The sequence below is a fragment of the Mustela erminea genome, chromosome 17, assembly GCF_009829155.1.
Source record: "Mustela erminea isolate mMusErm1 chromosome 17, mMusErm1.Pri, whole genome shotgun sequence".
Classification (NCBI taxonomy): domain Eukaryota; kingdom Metazoa; phylum Chordata; class Mammalia; order Carnivora; family Mustelidae; genus Mustela; species Mustela erminea.
The window spans coordinates 36,789,123-36,814,432 of NC_045630.1; the positions used below are offsets into that span (position 1 = coordinate 36,789,123).

Here is a 25,310-nt window from a genome sequence, read left to right on the forward strand (position 1 = left end):
TTGGCTCAGTTGTTAAGCGTCTGCCTTCAGCTCAGGTCATGATCCCAGGGTTCTGGGATCAAGCCCCACATCAGGCTCTCTGCTTGGCAGGAACTCTGCTTCTCCCTCTCCCACTCCCTCTGCTTGTGTTCCCTCTCTCGCTGTGTCTCTCTCTCTGTCAAATAAATAACTAAAAAAATCTTTTAAAAAATATTAAAACTTTAGATTGAGTAAAATGATTGCTAGCACCAATTCTCAGTGATGGTGAGAGAAGAAATTGGCACATGAGATTGCACAGGCAGTGCGAACTGGAATTACCTTGTCCTGTAAACTCTGGCACTTTCTACCAACTGTTAAATGTTTGTACCCTCTGTCTCCTTCACTCCACTTCCAGGAACCTATTATATTCACGAGAACCCAAGTGTATAGCGAACCAACAGTCAATACAGTGAACTAAGCTCTAATATGGCAAACTTCCAGTTACACCAAACATGTTGAGATGCCACTTAAACATTAAACATTTAAGGGATACCTGGGTGGCTCAGTCAGTTAAGTGTCCAACTCCTGATTTTGGCTCAGGCCATGATCTCAGGGTCATGAGACCAGGTCTTGAGTTGGACTCCACTCCCAGCAGGGAATCTGCTTGGGATTCTCTCTCTCCATCTCCCCCTGCCCCTTCCTCTGTTCAAGCATGCTCCCTTGCTCCTTCCCTCTCAATAAATAAATAAAATCTTTAAAAAATAATTAAAAATAAAAATTCAACATTGAAAAAGAAATAGAGAAGTTCAAAATCTCGGGTACTAGAAACAAAGCAGGAACACAAAACCAAACCAGTCCGTAGGAGTGGAAACCAAACAGTCCCGGCATTTCTCAGAAGCAGGGGTTATCAGAACAGGGAATACATTGTAGAGTACAGGAGGGGAACACATGTGCTCTGACTGGGGTGACAAAGGGCAGCCCTGGCGGAGAAACACAGAACAGAAGACACCTACCACATATACCAGAGACATTAGAAGCAAACTGGACACCTGTCTGGTACTTGGGGTGGCAAAATGGTTATCTGTGGGAAACATGTGCTGTACACAAGTGTGGAGTTGGAATTCCCACTGCTCACATGGTTGGGAACCCCAGGGCTAAAACTTTTACAGAAAAGCTGGTCTGACCCAGGAGAAAGTTTATGATATATGGCACAGACAATCTCAGCCACCACATCCAGATGCCTCCACCATTGAGAACCCAGTGGCCTCCCACCAAAAACCTCTCTTGTAGAGAAGCTCCTCATGAGAGGAAATGAGCCACTAAGAGAGAAGATTTAAAAGCATGCCTACATGTTTAAAGCAATGAACAAGAAAGAAATGTTAGCAGGACTGAATTTTAAAATGGGCAAGAGACATGAATAAGCTTTTCACCAAATGAAATCCATAGTTGGAAACAAACCCCTGAAAAGATGTTCAGCATCTTGAGCCCTTTACTAAAATGCAAACTAAGACCACGATGAGGTATCATGACATCCTCATTAGTAAAAATAAGAAAAAGGGGCAATATCCAAGGCTGGCAAGGATGCAGAGAAACTGGATGTTTCCTATGTTACTGGTAGGAAGATACAGTGATAGAACCAACTGCAACAGGCAAATAGTTTGGCAGCTTCTTACAAGACTAAAAGTACACTTACATGCATGCACACACACACGCGCGCACACACACACACACACACACACACTTAAATGAATGTGTGTAAAAACTGGGAAAGCCCAACTACAATCTTTAATTTAATTAACACTATTCTACATATGTCACTTTCCTAGTTTTGCTCCTGTAGGAGTTATACAAATGGTACCACTGTGGGAAGTGGGTGAAGGGTACCAGACACTCTGTACTAGTTTTGCAACTTCTGGTAATTCTGTAATTCTTTCAAAATAAAAAGCTTTCGAAAATCAATATTGGGTATGAAATCCAAGTTGTAAAATATCACAGAATGATATCATTTGTGCAACTGTGTTTTTAAAAAACACACAATTACACTATATGTGCTTTCTGGATAAGTAGGTAAGTAATATGAATATTAAAACATCAATAATAAGGAGACACACAACTTCAAGGTAGTGATTTAGCTCTAGAAATAAGTTCAAAGAGCACCTCAACCTTAATATTTTAATTGTTATAAAATTATTTGACGTGAGAAATCCATATCTAGATAGTATAAATAAAGGAATGCTTGCTGATTAATTACTCTCTGCTACTCTGAATATTTTAGAGATTTCTAAATTAAACCAAAAATATACAGACAAGGAGGGGCGCCTAGATGGCTCAGTCCATTAAGTGTCTCCCTTCAGCTCAGGTCATCTCAGGATCCTCGGATAGAGCCCCACACTGGGCTCCCTGCTCAGTGAAGAGTCCTGTACCCCTCTCTCTGCTGAGGTGCTCTCTCTCTCTCTCTCTCTATCAAATAAATAAAACCTTTAAAATATATATACACAAGGGCAAAAAATACATATATATGCATATATATGCATATATATATATACATATGCCACCATATATATATGCCACCCAGGTGCATATATATATATATATACATACATATATATATACAGGGGCACCTGGGTGGCTCAGTGGGTTAAAGCCTCTGCCTTCAGCTCAGGTCATGATCCCAGGGGCCTGGGATCCAGCCCCACATCAGGCTCTCTGCTTGGTGGGGAGCCTGATTCCCCCCTCTCTGCTTACCTCTCTGCCTACTTGTGATCTCTGTCTGTCAAATAAATAAAATCTTAAAAAAATTACACACACACACACACACACACACAAGGAGGTTTACTGAAGCATTAACTATAATAGCCAACAATTAACAATTACATATCCATCAACGGGGGATAGCTAAATAGATTTGGATATAGTCATGCAGGGGAATATAAAGCAACTACTAAAAAGAATGAAGGGGATATGTACTCTTAGGGAAATACCCCGAATATACAATTAAGTGAAAAAGAAAAAAATGTGACTTGGAAATACAGTTTGACCTCATTTATTTAAAAAAAAATCAATATAAATTTATACAAACATATTATAATAAAATTCATACACTATTTAAAAATGGTTACACCCAAGAAACAGTGGGCATTTCACTTTTTACTTCATATGCCTCTGTTTTAAAATCTGCTAAAAGGGGCACCTGGGTGGCTCAGTTCATTGAGCATCTGCCTTCAGCTCAGGTCATGATCTCCAGGTCCTGGGATCGAGCCCAACATCAGGCTTCCTGCTCAGCAGGGAGTCTGCTTCTCTCTCCCTCTTTTTCTCTCTTCCTTTGCCCCTCCCCACTGCTCATTCTCTCTCTCTCAAGTAAGTACAATTTTTAAAAATAATAATAAAATAAAATCTGATAAAGAAGAAACTGTTTTATTTCCAAAAATTGGCATTTTTTTCTTATTGAAATATAACTAACATATAACATTATACTAATCTCAGGTATACAACCTCATGATTTGATATATGTATATATTGTGAAATGATCACTACATCCAGTTAAGCATTTTTTTCTTTTTCTTTTTCTTTTTTTAAAGAAAAGTCTTGGCAACTTTCAAATATCCAAAAATGTATTGTTAACTATACCCACCATTCTGTAAGTTACATCCCAAGGATTTATTTACCTCATAAATGGAAGTTTGTACATTTTGAACCCCTTCACCCCTTTCTCCCACCCACAACTCGGCAGCCACTAACCTGTTCTCTGTGTCTGTTCTCTGTCTCTCTGAGATCAGGTTTTTGTTTGCCTATTTGCTTTGAGATTCCACATATAATAAGTAAGATCACAGAGTATTTGCCTTTCTCTGTCTGACTTATTTCACTAGCACTGCCTTTAATATCCACCCATTTTGTCCCAAATGGCAGGATTCCCCTTTTGAGAACTTTTTTCAAAAGCACTTAATGAACCAAACACTGAAACTTAATATTAAGCTAATCTTGTTGAGCATTTAGTATATGTCATAGTGCTTGAATTCGGAAACTTCCCTGCCCCAAACAAATCTATGGGCACCTATTACTCTCATCTGCGCTCACTGCCTCCACTTGAAGACAAGGAAGAGAAAGAAATTAAAGCTCTCAGAGATGAAATGCCCTACATGTAACCACACCACTGGACACGCTGCTCAGTGGGTTGCAGCTGAGCGCTGTTTCAGGCCGGCACTCCAATCCCCTGCATGAAGAACAGCAGCAGAACGCTGAAACGCACGGCACTGGCCAGATGTCCGTACAAAGAGACGGAGAGCCTCGTGCGCTGGACCTCGCGCCTCCTAGGGACCTGGCTGCATGATGTTCCCGGGCTCCAGCCACCACGATGGCAGATCTCAGACTACATCCTGACCTGGCTCCCTCATAGGGAAGGACTGAAAGAGGATGGGACAGGGAAATGTGGTTTCCCCTCCCGGTCTTCCCTACAGCCATTCCAGGGGGAGAAGGGCGGCCGGCACGGCAGCAGAGTGCTCCCAGACACACCAAACACCAGCAGGGTCACCCCTACGTGAAAACCAAGGTGAAATCCTGCAGAGCAGGAGCAATGCTCTCTCAGACACTGACCGTGACCTTCCGCCCTATAAAGGCAGAAAGCACGGTAATAAATTCAGAAATGTGCCCCTTCAAAACCCACTTCAAGAGAGGATTCTCTACCCAGCAGCAGGTCCAGGTAGCAGATAGCCTCCTATCAGATTCCTAAAAGATGGAAACCCCAACTTTCTGCTGAGGCACTACCAATGGCTGAGCAGGAGAGTGGCTGAGAGGCATGACCCTTCCACCCCGTGTGGGACTCCTCTAGTCCCCGTGTGGGACTCCTCTCTGCTGCAGAGCCTCCCTCCGATTTGCACTGTGGTCTGGTGCTCCCCCAGCCCAGGGCTGCCTCCTCCCCCTTTTCTTTCATCAATGTTACCCAGCGTCTGCATCCCACAAAACTCAACACTTGACAAAGGTCCTCCAGCCAGACGTACATATTGACTAAGATACTTTCAGAATCTGAAAGTAAACTGGTCTGTAAAAGAACAAATGCTCACACCAAACGGAGAGCAAGGGAATAGGTGCCCAAGAACCGCAGACAAGGTGGGCTTGGTTCTCCATCCTGAGATGAGGGAGATCATGGACCCCTACTACATCTAAAGCCAGAAGGTCTGGTATAACATTGGGCTGAATAACAGCTCAGGACTGGGAAGAAAAGAATGCAGAGAAGAAACCAACCTAATGGGAAATGGGTTGGGTTTAAAGTCACATAAACCTGGTTCTCAATCCAAACTCCACCATGTCCTGCTGGGTGACCATGAACAAGTTAGTGACCTTCCCTATGACCCCGTTTCCCCCTCTGTAAAACTGCTCTGAGCTGCCCGGAGTATTGAAGATAAGAAGCACAGAGCCTAGCACATAGTAAGTGCCTCCTTCTTTCCTACAATCAGTCCAGGAGGGAGACATAAGGAGTAAAGTGAGGGACAAAGCCACATTGCCAGAGCTTAGGGGAAAACAGTCAAACAGGGAAATAAGTTCTCCTTGAAAATACCAAGTGCAATCCATTTAAAAAACAAAACTGCTATTTCCAGTGCACTTGAGCTTTGTGTCAAATTTTTCCTACAAGGGGGAGAGGCCAGGCATATCCATACTCTTACTCAATCTCCATTTGGCTAATGGCACCAACCAGTGAGAAAACTGAGCAAGAAACTGGCTGTAAGCTATGGCCAGGGAACAAAGCTCTCTCTGTTTCAAACTTACTAGCCATCTTCCAGTTTCCAGTCCAGGATGTTAGGCTTGGAACTTGTCACTCGATCCTAACAAGTGAAAATCTGAACAAACCCCCAAAACTGACAATTCTTAGATCTGTCAGAGAAGTGAAATTGCAGGTAAATCATTACACCAAAAACTACAGTAGGAGGCAGGTGAATAAAAGTGACAACCTTCCAGAGAAGAAACCCATGAAAAGAAGCTTCCACAAAAACTAGCACCAGATAGGAAAACCTATTCCCAAAACTGGCAAATCTCTGGAAGCTCAGTGTGGCCAAGTCTGACAGTTACAAAGTCCAGGGAGAGCCAGCTGGTTTTGTGAGGTTTATCTCCAAGAGCTCTCCTCACCCTGAAAATCAGAGAAAAAATCCCCTCCTGATTTTAGAACAGGAGAACAAATGTAACTATATTGAAATACACCAGAGCATTCTATTCTCTTTCAGAAAGGCCTGCCCTTAGGACAAAGTGTATAACCAGAGCCTAAAGTGTTGGGTTTCATGGAGCCTCCCTGCCCTGGGGGAAGGGAGGGAAATACCCAGTTCTGGGCCCTCCTATATATTTCATTTGGCTGAAGTAGGGGAAATACTCAGAGGCATTCATGAAATTCACATCCCAGGGACATAAAGTCCCTAAAACACCTAAACATAGAATTATACAATGTTGCCTCTCCCTGACCCATCACCCCCATACCACTAAGGGCCTACTTACCCATGAGCCTTTGCCTAGCACATCCAAGTTCAGCTTTCAAAACATTGCAAGTCATACTAAGAGCCAAAAAACAGTCTGAAGTCACACGGCTAGTATCAGAACAAGGCCCAGACATGGCAGGGGCAATGGAATTATCAGACCGTGAATTAAAAACTATGATTAATATGTGAAGGGCTCGATGAAAAATGTAACATGCAAGAACAGATGGGTTATTTAAGCAAAGCGATGGAAATTCTAAGAAAGAACCAAAAGGAAATACTAGAGATCAAAAACACTAAAACAGAGATGAAGACTGCCTTTGATGAGCTCATCAGCAGACTGAGCACAGCTGAGGAAAGAATCTCTGAGCTTGAGGATATGTTAATAGAAACCTCCAAAACCAAAAAGCAAAGATAAAAAGTGTAGGAGTTACTTGGACAGTGGGGAGTCAGGGCCAGGGTCCCCAACAAGAAAATATGGAGTCAGGACAGCTAACTTCAACGGCACTAACATTCTGTTCGCAGCTTAGACAGGGCCCCACCAACATTCAGTTTTGCAGACTTTGCAGAAATGACTTCTGCAAAATGTCCTAAAATAAAACAAGTAGCCACAGAGCATTTGTCACTATCATGAGCAAGGGGCAGCTAAGACAAAAGCTCCTAGTTCTCAGCCCAAAATGACCAACAGCACTTAGACATGAACCTAATAGGTAGACAGATACATGATCAAAGCCCTGACTGGCACAACTCAGCACACCCTGGTTGCTTAAGATGGTTCTGCAGAAGAGCTCATAAAAATCCCTAAACTTAGAAACTCCAACAGCAAGCCTCTTGGGTCCCCTCCTTCATTGAGAGCTTTGTACTCGTGCTTAATAAACGTTGCCTTGCTGCCCACCAACCACTCTTTGTCTGGTCTACCTCTTCATTTTTCCAAGTAGTGTGACCAAGAACTACAGGTGCTAAAGGAAGAGAGATCCTGTAACAAAAGGACCAACAGAATAAGTAAATAAAACAGAATATCCAGGAACTGTGGGACAACTGTCAAAGGTGTAATGTGTGTAATGAGAACACCAGAAGGGGAAGAAAGAGAGAAACAGAAAAAAAATATCTGAAGCAGTAATGACTAGGAATTTACACCCAATTTGTGTTAGACACCAAATCCCAGGTGCAGGAATCTCACAGAACACCAAGCAGGATACAGGGCCGCAAAACAAACAAACAAACAAAAAAAACCACATCTAGGCATATCATATCCAAATGGCAGGAAATCAAAGGTCAAGAAAAAATCCTGAAAGAAGCCTGAGGGGGAAAAAAAACACTTAACTTATTAGGAGCCAAGATAAGAATTACATCTAACTTCTCAGAAACATAAACAAAAGAGAGCTGACTGAAATATTTAAAGAGTTGAAAGAAGAAAAAGTAAACACCAGCCAAGAATCTTGTACCCTGTGAAATTGTCTTTCAAAAGTGGACAGGCGCCTGGGTGGCTCAGTCAGTTAAGCATCTGCCTTTGGTTCAGGTCATGATCTCAGGGTCCTGAGATCAAGTCCCACTTGGGGCTCCCTGTTCAGTGGGGAGCCTGCTTCTCCCTCTGCCCCAGCCCCTCCCCCATTTGTGCTTTCGCTCTTGCTCTCTCTCTCTCTCTCAAATAAAGAAAATCATTAAAAAAAAAAGTGAAGGAGAAATAATGACTTTGCCTCAAAAAAATTAAGGGAATTTGTTGCCTGTAGAACTGCCTTGCAAGAAATGTTAAAAGACGTTATTCAGAGAAAAGGAAGATAATACATGTCAGAAACTCAGATCTACACAAAGAAAGAGCATCAGAAAAGGAAAAAGTGAAGATAAATAAAAACTTTTACTTTTCATTTTCTTTTTTTTTTAATTTTTTATTTTTTATAAACATATATTTTTATCCCCAGGGGTACAGGTCTGTGAATCACCAGGTTTACACACTTCACAGCACTCACCAAAGCACATACCCTCCCCAATGTCCATAATCCCACCCCCTTCTCCCAAACCCCCTCCCCCCAGCAACCCTCAGTTTGTTTTGTGAGATTAAGAGTCACTTATGGTTTGTCTCCCTCCCACCCTGATATGAGGAAGTGGTGATGCAACATGGGGGCTTAAGTGGGTAGGAGAAGAATCAATGATACTTTTCATTTTCTTAAATGATGTAACAGGTAACACCTTGTTCAAAATAAAATAGCAACAATGTGTTTAATTCTATATGAATACACATTTATTAATATTGTGTATATACATATACATCTATGGATATGTGTGTGTGTGTGTGTATATATATATATATATATATGCTTACCTACACTTATGGATAATGACAGCAATGATACAAAGAAGAGAAGGCAGGAATCAAGAATTAGGATTATTTTGTTACTATATAAAGTACGTGCACTACCCATGAAGCAGTACAGTATTATTTTGAAATAGACTCAGATTAGTTGAAAATATATATTGCAAACTTTAGGGCAACCACTAAAAAAGTAAAAGAAAAAGTATAATATGCCAAGAAAGGAGAGAAAATAGAATCATATAAAACACTCAATTAAGGGGCACCTGGGTGGCTCAGTGGGTTAAAGCCTCTGCCTTCAGCTCAGGTCATGATCCCAGGATCCTGGGATCGAGCCCCACATCAGGCTCTCTGCTGAGCAGGGAGCCTGCTTCCCCCCAACCCCGCCTTCCTCTCTGCCTACTTGTGATCTCTGTCTGTCAAATAGATAAATAAAATCTTAAAAAAAAAAAAACCACTCAATTAAAACCACAAAAAAAGCAGAAAAATTGGACAACAATATAGGAACAAAGACCAAGGGCAAAATATAGAAAACAGTTACAGATATGGCAGATATTAATCTAACTGTATCAATAATCACTTTAAACGTCAATAGTCTATGTATGCCATTTAAGACAAAGATTGTCAAAATGGCTCAGAAAATAAGATCCAATTGTCTACAAGAAACCCATTTTAAATATAAAGGCACAGATAGATTAAATAAAAGGGTGAAGAAAGATATACCAAGCTAACACTCAAAAGAAAGCAGAAGTAACTACATTGATTTCTGGCAGACCAGACTTCAGGGCAAGAAAAGTTATCAGGCATAAAGAAGGGTATCACATGATGATAAAGGGGTCGATTTTTCAAGAAGACAACAATAACCCTTAATCTGTATGTGCCTAACAAGAGAGCATCGAAGTATGTGGGCCAAGAACTGGGAGAACTACAAGGAAAAATGGATGAATCCACTATCCAGTTGGTGACTTCAAGAATCCTCTACAAGAAATGGACAGAACCAGGAGGCAGAAAATCACTGAGGTCATAGTTGAACTCTACACCACGATCAATCAACCAGATGTGACTGGCAATCTATAAACTACTTCATGCAACCACAGCAGAATTCATGTTCTTCCCAAACTCCCCTGCAACATTCAGCAAGAGAGACCACATTCTGGGCCATGAAACACACCTTCAGAAACTTAAAAGGAAGAAAGCATCTGTCTGCTCTCAGATTACAGTGGAATTAAAACTAGAAATCAGTAACAGAAAGATAGCTATCCAATCCCAAAATGCTCAGAAATGAAGCAACACATTTCTAAATAACACATGGGATCAAAGAAGAACTCTCAAGAGAAATGTTAAAATATTTTAAACCAAATGAAAATGAACAAAGAACTTGTGCCCATTTGTGGGAGGCAGTGAGAGCAGTGCTTAGAGGAAGATTTATAGCACTGAATGCATATACGAGAAAAGAAGAAAGAGCAAAAATCAATAATCTAAGTTTCCACCTTAGGAAACTAAAAAAGAAAGAAGAGCAAATTAAATCCAAAGTAAGTAGGAGAAAAGTAATAATAAAAATTAAAGCAGAAATCAATAAAATCAGAAATAGAAAATCCTTTGAGAAAATCAACAAAATCAGAATCTGGTTCTTTGAAAAGATCAGTAAAATCCATAAGCCTCTCGCCAGGCTAACTAGTCCCTGAAATGGGACCCAGATGTCTGCCTTATATTGCCAATCAATGAGCAACTCCTTCTGCCAGAGGAGGTCAACAAAAGCATGAACATCACTTCCTTTCTTTCATCCACTCAATCAATTTACACAAAAAACAAAAACCACTACTGATAAGCATCTACTATGTGCCAGACACTGTTTCAAGTGCTTGGGATGTATCAATGACGAACAAAAAGAATAAATAAATAAGTTCTATAGTATATTAGAAGGTACTAAGTGGAGAAAAAGAATAGGAGAGAATTAGGAGGTATGAGTATTTCTATTTTCTCATGAATGTTTGTGTATATATATGACATACATATATGCATATATCTATTAAGCAAATATTTTATTTTCTTCCCTCTCTTATTCCCTTATCAAATATAAGATGTATTAACAACAGTTTACACCTCAGTTATTTAAGTTACAGAATACCAAAGGGAAGAGTAAACATCCCCCAAAGATTTTGCACCCTCTCCGGTGGAAAGAGTTGGCATTTTTGGTTATATGCAGGATAACTGGATCATGTTAGGTGGAAGTATGACTCTGTAACTCTATTTGGTGAGTGAGTATGGTTTAAGGAAATGTGTATGACAGGCTGACAGGGGGTGAACTCTAATGATTAGTTTTATAGGTCAACCTGGCTAGGCCACCTGTACCCAGTTATTCGATCAAACACTAATCTAAGCATTCCTGTGAAGGAATTTTGTAGATGTGATTATCATCTACATTCAGCCAACTTTCTGGAAAGCAGATTATACCCTATAATCTGGGTGGGCCCCATCTAATCAGTTGAAAAGCCTTAAGAGCAAAGCAGAGGAAGCATAAATACCATCTGTGGACTTTAGCATTGGATCCTTCCAAGAGTTTCCAGTTGGCTAAGCTGCCCTACGAATGTTGGACTCACCCAGCCAGTCCCCATAGTCTCATAAACCAACTCCTTGCAAGAAATCTCTGAATATATAAATAGCCTTGTGGTTCTCTCTCTGGGAGAACCCTGACTGATGCAGGTAGCCCCCCAGAGAAAAAGACACTTGAGCCAAGACTTGCAGCTGGTGAAGGAGCTGCCACCCAAGACATCTGAGAGAACAGCGAGCCTGGGGTGCACGAGGAGCACACAGCAGGAATGCAGCTGAGTAAGAGTAAGCAAGGCAGAGAGCCGCAGGAAAGGAGATTGCTTTATTAACAAAAAGCAGCAGCAGGGACAGGATAAGTGCAGCCTGTATGCCAAAAGGTCTCCTTTAGTTTTCCTTCCATGATGTACTGAGCCCACATCAGGACCAAAAGCTATGCTTCCAAGTGTCTTTTCTTCTCTAACGTGACACAGGTGAATGCTCTCATCCCCACTGTTGGCAGAGGTTCTGGGATGCCGCAAGGAGATCACCAGTAGTGAACCATCTAATATTCAGAGCCCTGAACGTAAGCTGCACCAAGCTGGCTATTCCTCCCTTAGGGAGCCGGGAGTCAGGCTAGAGATGACCCAGTCATATGAGCAAGGGCCAAGAACTGAGGGCCATCAGCCGGCAAACAGAGAGCTTATGTTGTCATCTCTGGGTAAGATGGAAACATGCCATGCGCAAGGGTAACACTCTTCACTCTCTACCCAGGCTGAGTGGGAAAAATGAAGGCCAGGCACCATCAAAGATCATACACAATTTGGATGCAGAACCACCAAAACCGGTAAGAATCACTGGCGTGCATTAAACCTAGTGAACCCCCTTGCCCTGGCTTCCCACCCACTCATTTGTCCCTGCAACAGGGAACATACCACCACCAACAGGCTTTCCTTACGACAAAGGTTACCAGAACAATGATAAATTCAAGTACTTTTATTAACCTGGAAAGATGTTCATGATTATATAAAGTGAAGAAAAGGTAACACAACCACATTAAATATATGCATTGATTCTTAGATACATTTGAACTTCATAAATATTAACTATGAAAAAATGTATTTATTGTTCTTTAGGTAATAGGATATACTTAACAAAAACTTAAAGAATGCATACAAAAATTATAACAAAGCCATCTGGTTAGTGGGATTGCAGGTGATTTTTGTTTGTTTCCTATTGTTTTCCTCTAATATGTATTGATCAAATAATGAAATTATTTATGGTTTATAAATAAACACCCCTTCATATATGTAGCACTTCTACCTCCTTTCCTACTCTCTCAAGGAAATGAATTGACACATGTAACCTCAATAAGCTGGACTGGAATGGTCTGCAGACTCCTTTTACCTAACGGAAAATCCAGAGGTCAAAGGACTGAGGTCACTTTCCCAAAGTCACACATCATGATGTGTACCCAACCAAGACATGAATCTGAGGGTCCTGAAGGTCCCTTCCAAACCATGCACTTGTTCTGTACCCTTTTCTTAGTGCACGGACCCAAGGAAGTAAGGTTTACGAAGAGCTAGCCCCTTGTCCTTACCTCGGCCAGGCGGGAGTGCTTGTGGACATTCTCGCCTTTTTGAATGCTGGGAGCCAGCTGCTGCAGGACACCCCTGCTGCTCGTCAGAACTCTGGTCAGCCGAGCAAACTTCCCCCAGCCTGGAGCATACAGAGGAGAGAAAAGACAGCTTCAATCACGTACTGAAGGTCACGGACATTCACACCACCGGTAACACTGTTGGGAACCCACACACCGACTGTCCTCCTGGGCTCCTGTGAGTTCCTCTGCATTCCTCCCAACCAAGACTGGCTCTCAGAAAAGCATCTAGACACACTCAAAGTTGTGTAGCAATTTACTTTTACCTGCACTTTCACTTTGTTCTAATCATAGCTTTGTGACGTAAGTAGGGCAGGTTTTAGTCCCGTTTTACAAATGGGGAAACCAAGGCACAGAATGCCTAGACAATTACAAAGATTCTAGAACCCAGACCTTTCCACTCTGGCCCAAAGCTTTCCCACTAGATGATACCAGACAGTTGAGTTATTTCTCTGAATTTGTGACTGGGCTCAGGCTGCTCCCAACCCATAAATGGTCTGATCTAGCAGAGACTGAACTGGTTCCAGGGGTGGCAAGGACAAGCTAGTTAAATGGCCATTCAGTGCCTTACAATCTCCAAAGCCAGGGGAATAAGAAATGAATCTAATATCCCTGGGTAGGTGGGGAGAAAGCAAGGGCATATTTTAGCCTGTTCTGGGATGGGGGAAGGACTCTTGGTGAGAGGTTCCCCAAATAACAGGAATCTCAAAGAGCCTAGTACTGAACTTGGGTTTTTTCAGAGTTAGGCTCAATCAGCTGGAAACAAAACTGCAATCGAATTCTACAAGGCTTTTCAAGAACAGAAATTATATTTTTCCATCAGGTAAAGCACAGCTGTGCATGAAAAGATCAGCAAGGGCTCTCCAAGCCCTCGATCCAACCCACCCCTCCGCTACCATCACTACACCACCACCACGACCAAACTCTGACACAGATGATAAGAAGGAGGTGGCATGACAGATACCCCAGACCCTGCCTGGCAGGGAGCTCAGGGTCCTGGTCCATAAGCTGATCTAGCACAATGGTTGAAAAGAAAGATCCCTGGACCTCTGGGCATTTCCCCAGGCTCTGGCTAGCCTCTCGCGCTCTGGGCTAGCCCTGAAACCTTTCCAGGAATGGGGCTCTCAAAGGGGCTGGCTCTCCACTGGCTGAGTGGAAGGCAGGGGAAGATGAATGGGTGTTCGATGGGGAAATGGACCAAGACTGTAAAATTCTCCATCACACCTCTATCAGCATGGTCAGGCTCTGCCTGTTCTGAAGGAAGGAAATAAGTTATCTTCCAAGTTACACCCCATGTATTCCTTGCTGAAATATAGATATTTTCTAATGGGCCTGATGAAAAACTTCCTTCATTCATGTGTTAATTCTGTAAACATAATTGTTGCATGCCAGGCATAGTGCTAGGTACTGGAGATACTAAGATCAGTAAGATACGGATTCCGGCTTCAAAGAGCATGCACCCCAGCAGGGAAGACTGCCCGATAAATTTTTAAAAAGCCGTGATATGGAAGCTAAGTTCTGGGACAGACATGAGTATAGGATGGTATGGTCAAGACTGTCCGGAGAAGGCACAGCTTAGGGCTAGGGCAGAGGAAGTGACACCAGAACAGAATTTTGAAAGATGAGTAGGAATTAAAACACAAGAAGAAAAAGAGAGATGTTATACACAGAAAGCACAGCACCTACAAAGGCAAAAACCATAAAACAGAGTAATGTGTCAGTGAAGAGTAAGACAACCTAAAAGGCTAGATGGAAGAGGCACAGCTGGTAGAGGGAAAAAGGGTGAAGACCATGGCCTGAAGTGATGTTAAAGTGGTTGCCAGGGGCCACAGGGAGAAGAATGTCAGTGGTAAGAACCAAGATAACAGGTTAAGAAATTTGAACTTCATCCTGAAACCCATGGGGAACCAGGAAGGAGTTTTAATAGGTTGGGAAGGAAGAAACACACCAAATTCACTTTAGAGAAACAGAATGGGAACAAGCATGGTAGGCTTTTTAAAAACAAGGTTGACAGATAAAAGACCAGTCACGACCCCAGGCAAGAGGTCCTGCATGCGTGGTCAATCCTAGGGCCTGGGCCCAGCAACAAGGAGAGCTTGAATACAGCTGTAGGGGTGGGACCCCCAGAACTAGGGGAGCAACAGCTGCAGAAGGAAAGAAGAGGCAACCGAGGCAGTCTCTGGGTTCCTGGTTTGGGGGACTGGGGTGACAGCCACACAATGAGAGTAAAACCATGTCGGAGAAGCAAACGCACATGATGGACCATAACAGGTACCATTTGGACCAGAGCCATCAGGAGAAACCGTCCTGGAAACAATTTCTTATTGTCCGAAAGGCCAAATGGGAGGAGACAACCCAATGAGAACCTAGCTCAGGATGACTTTCCTTCGGGGAAGCACAGTGGACCTTTTCCACAGGAAGATAAGGTTCAAGAGTGCCCTTCCTGGATACTGCCCCTCCACAGGCAGAACTTCCCACTCCCTCTTTTTCTACTCCCCTCCGGTCTCAGGCTGACTTGTATCTATCCAGCACACACAAGTACTGGGTGTCTTTGGGGTGAGTGGGGGTGGACAGGAAGGGGAGGCATGAAAGCAGAAGAAGGCCAGAAGGAACCAAACACAATGTACAATCCAGCAGTTGGCTAAAACGTACTCCTTGGATCCTTTCTCCACTCTCCATAAGGACAACCACATCCCCCTTCCTTGACCACACAACACCACACAACAGAATTCAATGTGGGCGAGACCCCCACCAGGCTGCTTGAGCCCACACAGCCATGTATCCTCCCTCAGCCAGACAAGAGGGTTCTGGGATGAAATGAAATTCCAGCTCCTCCAAGGATAAGTAAGTTCAGGGATAGGAGACAAGACTGACGTGCAGGCCCCCGCCCCGGGAAAGAATGCCAAGTCGCTTTGAGTAAAAGTTGCAGAGGATGGCTGGCAGGAGTCCTGACTTTGGTGGGGAGACTGTGAGGACAGGCAGGTCCTAATCTGCAGAATCACAGATTCTCTTAGAGGACCTGGTGCTGTAACCCAATGTATGTAAGAGAATAGAGGACACCGGGGACCAAGATGGACAGTCAATGTGGACACTGCCTAAGGATTCTCAGGTCCTCCTCCCCTGATCTTTTCCTCAACAGTGTAGAAATAACCAAAACTCTAGAGTGGCTTCTTCAAGGAGGAGTCACTAAATCATCACCTTTCTGTCATCCCAAGGACACACAGACAAAATGTTAGTATTGGAGGAGCCAAGGGGACCTGTGGCTTGTATCCACTGCCCAGATTCTTTACCAAGACTGCCTCGCAAGCATCACACAGAAAGAGATACGGGGAAGGGTGTGTGGTTACAACAGCTTGCTCGAGCCTCCTCCCCACATGTTCTCAATCTTGGCCTTTAAAAACATCTCTTCTAAAGTTTTACGTTCCGTTTTTGATCTGAATCTGGCTCAAGTTTACTGTGTGGAAGTAAATACGTGAGTCTTTAAAAGTGAATTCACTCCTTTAATGTGAGATTATTTGGTGGGGTAAGAGACAAATCAAGAGGGATGACTCAGCCTCACTCTTCAGGGAACAATGGGGAGAGAAAACTCTGAGCCTTACCATCTAATTCTTCTCTACCCAGGTACCCAAGCCTCCTCGCTCAAAGGGGAGAATAGGACAGAGAAAAATATCCTGCAGCCACTATCAATTATCTATAATAACAGAAAGTAAGAAAGGAAAATAAGTCAATCAGAGAAAGACAATCACCATATCATCTCACTCATATGTGGAATTTAAGAAACACAACAGAAGATCACAGGGGAAGAGAGGAAAAAATAAAACAAGATGAAATCAGAGAGGGAGACTAATCGTAAGAGACTCTTAACCACAGGAAACAACCTGAGGGTTGCTGGAGGGAGGAGATGAAGGGACGGGGTCACTGGGTGACGGCCACGAGGAGGGCACGTGATGTAATGAGCACTGGGTGTTAGAGAAAACCGATGAATCACTGACCTCTACCTCTGAAACTAATAATACACTATATGTTAATTAATTGAATTTAAACTTAAAAAAACAGATTAAGTAAGAGATTAGAAAAAATGAAACCCCTGGGACATTACAGATTCTCGTTTCAGCCAAGAATTCCCATCTACTCTCTCATTCTGACTTCAAATACACACACACACACACACACACACACACAGAGCTGTACCCGGACCTGCATTTCCTGGCTCCCGCCATCCGTGGACACTTTGTATCAGAAACCAGGGGAAGCAGTCAAAAGATGGGCATAAAAGAGAAAATGAGGTGGTCAGGGGCCTGGATGGTTCCTACAAAGGAGCTTGAGAATTGATACGCTCCGTCAAAGAGGAGCCTGGGGGAAGGGGAGTTACTATGTGTCTGATGCTGAAATAGTCCACAGCTGCTTGTTTGTGAGGAAATGTGAGGCACCCCCTGGCTTCTTCAATCACTAGCAAGGCACTCAGCCCTGTCCCAAGCCCCAGAGTTAGGCACTGCGTGATCAAGGAGCAAAATCTCCTTTTAAAGACAATTTGAGCACAGCTGACTAAAGCAAAGGGTGAATCTGATAGTGGGAAACATGTGCTCCTAAGCCAAAGAGCAATTATCTGGGGATTTCTGGGGATTTGGATAAGCCACACTCCCCTTCCCGCTCAAAAGTGAATTCCCAATAACCCTGGGTCAGCAAGGCTCTAAAGACTCCTACTGCTGACTGGGATGCTGCACTGAAAACCCAGCTAGAATCTGCCAGAAGCTCCCAATGGGAGAGCACATCCAAGAAGAAACGTCAAGTCAGAAGAACAATCCAGCGACATGGCCAAGTATCTTCCTAGACTCGATCCTTGCAGCCAGAGCTGCAGTTTATAGACTTCCAATGAACAAGGCCTGGGCAGCTCTCAACCTCTTCCACCATAAACTGACGAATATAAAATTTGACCTTGTCCTAAGTAGAGTGCTCCACTCAAAGGAGGCCAGGGGCACAGTGACATAACAGGAGGGAGGGTCCAAATATATCTGTCGTGGCACTGGAAATGGACAGACTTATAAAGTCATGTCTTGGAGAAGGCTTTAAGCGATCACTAGCAGCATTCCTACAGGGAGTACTGAAGCATATGTGCGTGTGTTCTTGTGAGCATGAGTGTGTGCATGCGTGCGTGTGCACCCAAACACTCATCAGCAAAGAAATGCATCACTGACTCAGGTTAAATGACGTAGAGCATATTTTTTTCCTGGACAATAAACTGAGGCGAATCTCACTGCCTCACTTTGATTGATGGCCTCATTCACATTTCCCGGGAGCCGAATGCAGAAGCCTCGGCGGCACGTGAGGCGTGCTCTCTGCTGAGGATGGCTTTCCTACTAAACAACATTTGCGTGTCACCCAAAGACGTTCCAGCGGTGGCGAGAGGCAAGAAGCCTGACTCAACCAACCTGCTGACTCTTTACATTTTTAAGACAAAACTTACAAAGACAAATGGCAAAATATCTAATGGCCTTTAATTGTTTATGAGTTTATTCAATTAAAGAAGCAAAGCGCTTTTCTAGAGGGTAGCAGGGTGATACTTAATCACGAGTCGGTCTTTCACCGTGGAATCACTATCATACTGAGAAATCCTCAAGCTAGAATCCAGAAATCGGGGAATCACAAACCCGCAGGAAGAAGAGACTGCAGGAGGCTGGGGTGCTCTTCGAGAAACTTTACACCTGCTGCCGTCTTGAAACCAAGAGGAAGGCTGCAATTGATTTACTGGGTTATCAGACAGTTAAAAGGAAAAATATGATGAAAACTATGATGACAGTTATGCACAGTGTTGTGCTCTGAACTTTATAAATGCAGGCCTCCAGAAGTGCTAGAGGACACAGCCCAGGAGAGGAGCCACATCACGCTTTTTATTTCCTCCTATTAGGCACATTTAACAATCACAATGTTGTCACATCCCCATTTAGCTTCTCCCTGGACTCCGCTCAGATCTCTCTGGTGCATCTCGGGAAACCTCAAGGAGCATGGTTCTCAGGGAGCTGGGAAAATCAGCCACAGGCCCTAGAAGCACGACAACTAAGGGGAGCTACAGCCTCCAGGTTACCTCATGTGCACGCTGGGGAAGAGGGACAGAAGAGAGCACTGGGACGCCCCCAAATCCCACACCTCTGGGAATAACATGCCACCTTGTGTGTATCTGATTAGCTCAAGCTCTTCAGGAGTACCGTCGTTCTCGAAATTCTAAGCCCTTTCCTTCCTTGGCCCCCAGTGTTATTTAAAGAATACATGCCTGAGATACAGCTGAAGGGAGCACTACCATCTGCAGGCTGATTAAATGACCCATATGCAAATGTTACTCAAGACCCTGGCCTCATTAATACCAAGCTTCCAATGAATTCACCAGCCAAGACTTAACTCAATCAACCACAGAGGCAGAGATGTGTTAAAATCTACTTTAACAATCTTGAGATACAAGAAGTCAATCATATCTAACAAAGTTTACATACAAATAAGATGAATGTAGCCATGGACTGCCTCATTTGGGTGACAGGCATCTGTCCTGGGGACCCCAGAAAAGAAGCTGCTGCTACCAGAGGTGCCCAGCTCCCTTCTTCTGTCTAATCATTACTGGAAAGGGTTAATCTAAAAAGGTATAAAACTGATTCAAATGCTTTCCTAAACAAAGCTTTTTCCCCTCTCTTCTTCCCCCTTAATATATTCCAGAATGATACGATGCTTTACCCGACACAACTTAAAGTTTAAATCTTGATCTTTGGGCAGAGATTGCCTTGGCAACCTCAAATTCTCTGGAAGGGGGGTCACACCACAGGATTAAAAAAAAAACAAAACACAGTGCATAAATATATGCGCACGATCAGAATTACACACCTTTACATGAATCATCCTCAATTGGCTGTTTGAAAGCTGTTATGTCACTGAAAGTGCAAAGGAATAAAACCACTTTATCCTGTTCATTTCGAATTGGAGCAATTTTCACAAAGAACCACACAGGCATCCCTGAAAGAAATATCAAAAGGTTGGTCAGTAATTTGCATTCTCACATGAGGGGCTCTGAAAAAAAAAAAGACTTGGGAATGAATAGGTACAAATAATTTCTCATTCTTAAATGGTTTCATTTCTTCAGGGGCTGGGATGTCATACTGTGAATTCCTCTTCTTGCTAGGATAAGAAACTTTCAGTGACTATTTGGCAGGGATTTTCTTCTGGTTCCAATATTTTATAAATGTAGGTCTTTTAACCCTTGCAAAAGGATTAGAAAATGGGTTGAAAAATCCCTTCTGATCTTATGGAAAGTCACTAAGGTACAGAAACCTAAATACTTACCTTAGACCATGCCGTAGATAAGTAAAGAGCAGGGACCAGGACAGGCATTGCCAACCACGGCTGGCAGACCACTGCAAACTCGAATTTCCATTGCTAAAGGGCCCCAGTGTCCAAATCCAGTTTGGGCATCTATCAGTTTGACTCACATGCTCAATAAACCACGGACCAAAAGCTACATTTCTAAGACTCTCTTCCCAAAATAAAAACCCAAAAGGTCCAAAGCAATGGGCAAATGACAACACACTGAAGAAAGAAGAGAACCACCATGATCCTTCTCCCAGCAAAGACTCCCTCAAAAAGGGAGGTTCCCGTGTGGCTTCGGGCTTGGTTTACATTAGTGCTTTACAGAGCTCAACCACTGTGTTTCCAATTCCGATCCTAATTCCTGAGTGAAAATGGGATAAATGAGCTCTTCCAAAGCACTGCCCTAATCCACACAAGGAGAAGGTGGGCAGGACTCATCTAACTTCTCAGGGAGGGCACCCACTCAGGTGTCAACCACTAACTACACAAAGTCAGTGCCTGGATTCCAAAACAGAATTAGGGAAAACAAATATTTTCTATCTATAGAGGACATTCTAGCCAGCCACACCAAACAATTCTGTGATGCAAAATTAAATGAGACACAAAGAAACGTAAGTTCTTCCCTATCTAGTTCTCATATCCCCTTAAACAGCATCTGGGATATAAGGACACAACGATTTGCTGAATTTTGCAGAACTGGGATAATACTTTATATGCTACTTTATAACCACTTTCAGTTTAAAATACATTAAGTATTTCTCCATGCTAAGAATTAGAGAAACTTCCTGGGGCACCTGGGTGGCTCAGTTGGTTAAACATCTGTCTTGGACTCAAGTCATGATCCCAGGGTTCTGGGATTTAGCCCCACCTCCCTCCCTTGGGTTTCCTGATCAACAGGGAGCTTGCTTCTCTCTCTCTCTCTCTCTCTGTCACTCCTTCTGTTTGTGCACTCTATCTCTCTCTCTCTCTGCCTGTCAAACAAATAAATATTTTACAAAAAGAAGTAGAGAAGCTTCCTATATACCAGGCATTGTGTTCAGCATTTTACATATATTATTTTATTTTAAGACAGTAAGCAAACAACTCACTGAATCTTGGGAGATGGAAATAAATCCCCAAGAGGTATCTCTGGGCCTCTCTGTGGGCAATCACGGCAAACTCTACATCATACAACAACATGGCCAGAGAGACATCTGACTGACATGAGGATTAGCCAATCCAACTTAACAATACCCAGCTTACACATCTGGCTATCCCACTTACTCACATGGAAGGATAAATAACCATAAAGTATATAGTCAAACAGGCAGCAAATAGATCAGATGGGAATATATTCTCCTTACATCTTCATTATCTATACATTCATCCATAGTTAATTTTATTCCTCTGTTGATTTTCTGTTCCATAATTTTCAGCTGCCAGTTTCTGGGTGCTCTTAGAAGACAAACAGGTTATAATGTCACCCTATGAAAAAAGTGTTTTGAAAGAAAAATCCACTATACCAAAAATCACACATAGCCTTCCAAAATCAAGAAGAATATAGCCTTTGAATCACCTCCTGTTTTTGAAAGGTCTATATTACTATTCTTCCCAGTTCCCTGCTCAGAAACTATGGGATTTAAAACCATTTTCAATTAAACAACAGAAAACTCAAAGCGTCACACCAATTGAACTTACACACCCACAGCTCTCCCTTACATCCTATAGCGGTAAGACAAAAAGCAAACAAATCAAAACACCATTTTCTTTCTGCTCTTTCTTTCTGCTCAGATGGTAAACCAGAAAATGCTGCTAATTTATCAAACCAGTAAGGAATGAGAGGCGAGGCCCCCCCCACTCATGAGCTCTAACCCAAGGGCTTCATCTTTTGTTGGATCCCTGGAACCATTAACCCAGCTGCCACTTATGGGCCACCCACTGTACTTATCAGCTGGGCCCCATGCCTGTGAACTTCTCCGGCTGGGACTGTGCCATCTAATCTTCATATTCCATTTATGGCTCCTGGGGTTGATGACATTACCCACACCTCCCAGATCATGAGAGCCCACTCTGTTTGTCATGGTGGAAGGCCTTTTTCATTTTACTGCAGTTCAAGCTCATCTTGAACTCCTCCCTCCCCTACTTCTAGAGGTCAATCTATTTAAAACTGTGCACTTCTCTCCACCAAACTGAGCCCAATGCTTCCTCCAGAAATGCTGCCTGATTAAACATGTGCTATTCCGATCATTTCTTTTCAGGCAATAAATATGAATCTTATACCAAAATTCATATAGCCAAGATGCCTTAGAGCATGTGTCTAATTGATCCGTTGGGCTTCTTGAGGGAGGGAACCTCCTTCTCCCTGATCTGGTATCTCCTCATGGACAGACAGACTTCAAAGGAACTCCCGAGTCTTTTCTCTAGGTTGGTAATTCAGAGGACATATGTAGCTCAACCACTTCTCTTCATCTGCTTTCTTAGAGATGAATCCCCACCCTGCTCTGCTTCCCCATTCTAAAGACGTTAGGGGAGAACTCAAAATGGTAGGGTGATGACCGATAGGAGAAGCCTGCGGTTCTCCAGTGCTACCTGTGTTGGGTGCAGAAGTCTGATTCTAGGACTCACTTTTGGAAACTTTACTTGTCCACAGACATAAACTATGTTCTCTAGGATCAGCTTTGCTGGTCCTAAAGGGGATATTTTAACCTCCATTTGCCTGAGTCCTGACTCTCCTCAATTGCGTCTGGTAACAGGCAAGGAAGGAAAGGACTATGTGAGGGCTCCCTTTAAACCTTAACAATGGAGGGCTCTTTCCTTAAATAGACTGTAATTCACTCTGGGGCAGGAGATCTGAGGTTTCTCTGTCTCATGACCGTGCACCCTTGTGTAGTACAAGGTTATGCATTGGGTTACATGAGGTTATTGTAACAGTCAACTCCAGAAGGTGTCATTTTAGAGTTGGAAAACTCAACACCCTTGGAGGGGCAGGTACTCTAGGGATACCTGCTGAGTTCCAAAGAAATAAATCCTACTTCCAGTGTCTTCAGAGTCACTCAGACCTGCCTCTCTCACAAATTAGCATTCCCTATACAATCTAGGAAATCAAGCATAATTGGCTTAAATATTCATTTCTGAAATTCTTTCAAAGGAGAACATGAATCCCAGCTACTTGGCACAGACCAGTAATCTCAACCTTATACTCTTAAAAAAAAAAAAGATTGATTGATTGATTGATTGATTTGACAGACAAAGATCACAAGCAGGCAAAGAGGCAGGTGGGGGTGGGGGGGGTTGAGAGGCAGGCCCCCCACCAAGCAGACAGCCTGATGCAGGGCTCGATCCCAGGACCCTGAGACCATTAACTGAAGCCAAAGGCAGAGGCTCCAACCCACTGAGCCACCCAGGCGCCCCTCAACCTTCTACTCTTAAGAGCAAAGCATTTTTAACTAGTGAAACATTACTCAAAGTCTCAAAATATGAAACAGGTGCTTCCAATGAACATAGAGTACCCAGTACCTGGAGCCCTCACTCAGCTTCTCTTCCACCCCTCTGGATGCCCCCAAGAACAGTCAGGAGCCTTTTGGCTCCATTCAGATATAGGCCTGCCCAGAGGCAGAGGCCAGGACAGATGGCCTCCAGGGATCTCTCCGAGAGCCCGGGTTCTGGACGATAATTCATTTCACCAAGATACAAGATACACCACAATACAAGAGAGGCAATCCAAGCACAAATATTCACACATACGGACACAAAATCAGGAAGATGAGGTTAAAATTCTGCCACTGCACCCAAGTGCCTACAGTGGGCAAATAGAGAAAGGCAAGTATGTGATGTCCTGTTTCTGCAAAAAGGACAAAGGGTGAATGATAAAGGAAGATCAATGCACAAATCTGGGGAAAACATAGCAAAGGCTGATGGCAAAGGCGGTTGCTGCTGGGACAGAAGGTCTTTCCTAGTGGAGGGTACCAGTGGAGGGACAGCTACAGGTCAGGCTCTGCCTCCCGCTCACTCTGTGACTCTCATCCCTCACTAGCTGCCTCCGGTCATCTAGTATTGACCGTGACAACTGGACTTGGCCATGGGGTTTCTCAACCCTAGCAGTCAGATAACAGAAAAGCAAGGCTCAGGAATATAAGAGATTTATTTGGCCTCCTTTAGGCTTCCTCCTACACTGGGCCTCCTCCCAAGTACTCTCTGTAACAGGCTAAGAGGCAGCCAGGTATCCAGGCCATATTCAACACCAATGGAACTGATGACCATATCACTGATTCATGGGAAGGGATGTATGTACTGGGCCATTCAGACGACAGGTTGAGAAAGGACTGGGAAATGGCTGCCTCCCCTAAGAAACAGACTGGTTGGTCTCAGGTCACCTTCACTGAGACAAATGAAAAGTACAGATAGTCTGAGAGAGCTCCAGGGAGAAGCAGTAGCCGCTGGCCATTAGGACATCTGACTGGGAACCTCAAATCCCCAGGTTGAACCCTATCTCTTAGTTTACTGTATGCCTTGGCCATGTCAACTTAACCTCTTAGAACGGGTTTTCTCATTTGCAAAATGGGGATAATAGACCTACTTTAGACTCAGTAAAATATGTATGTGTCTGATACATTCCTCTGTTCCTTTTACATTCCTCACCTATAAGACTGAAATGTTCGATCTTACCTCACAGGGGTGTTCGGATGACTTAAAAGAGAATGTATTTCAAGGTGTTTAATGAAACTCCAGAGCTGCCTCTACCTGTTCTGAGGAAGAGGGATGGTCTCAGACATGGGGAAACTAGAAAAATCAATGCCTAAGCCTCAACTTAATTAAAATGTGATTGAAGACCAAAACAAAGCACGAAACCTAAATAAATGAAGAGAGGTACATTGTTTGTAGATGAAAAGATTCAATTTTGTAACATGTCAAACCTCCCCATTTAATATATAAATTTAATGCAATTTCAATCAAAATCTCAATTGTTCTTTTTTTTGTTTGTTTTTCTTGGAGTTTGATGAATTGATATTCAACTCAAGTAGAAAAATAAAGGAAGAAGAACAGCCAAGAAAACTTAGAAATTTTTTGAAAGAAAAATAGT

General features: G+C 43.1%; 1 protein-coding gene across 1 annotated transcript in view; it reads right to left on the bottom strand.

Annotated features, from left to right (window-relative positions):
* KCNH1 (potassium voltage-gated channel subfamily H member 1) overlaps positions 1 to 25,310 on the bottom strand; it is a 368,462-nt gene that overhangs the window by 315,366 nt on the left and 27,786 nt on the right. Inside the window, exons 5-6 of the mRNA XM_032317554.1 lie at positions 19,772 to 19,900; positions 12,848 to 12,966 (exon numbers count right to left, since the gene is read on the bottom strand). Of these exons, the coding sequence (XP_032173445.1) occupies positions 12,848 to 12,966; positions 19,772 to 19,900 (248 nt within the window). The remainder of the gene's footprint in view (positions 1 to 12,847; positions 12,967 to 19,771; positions 19,901 to 25,310) is intronic.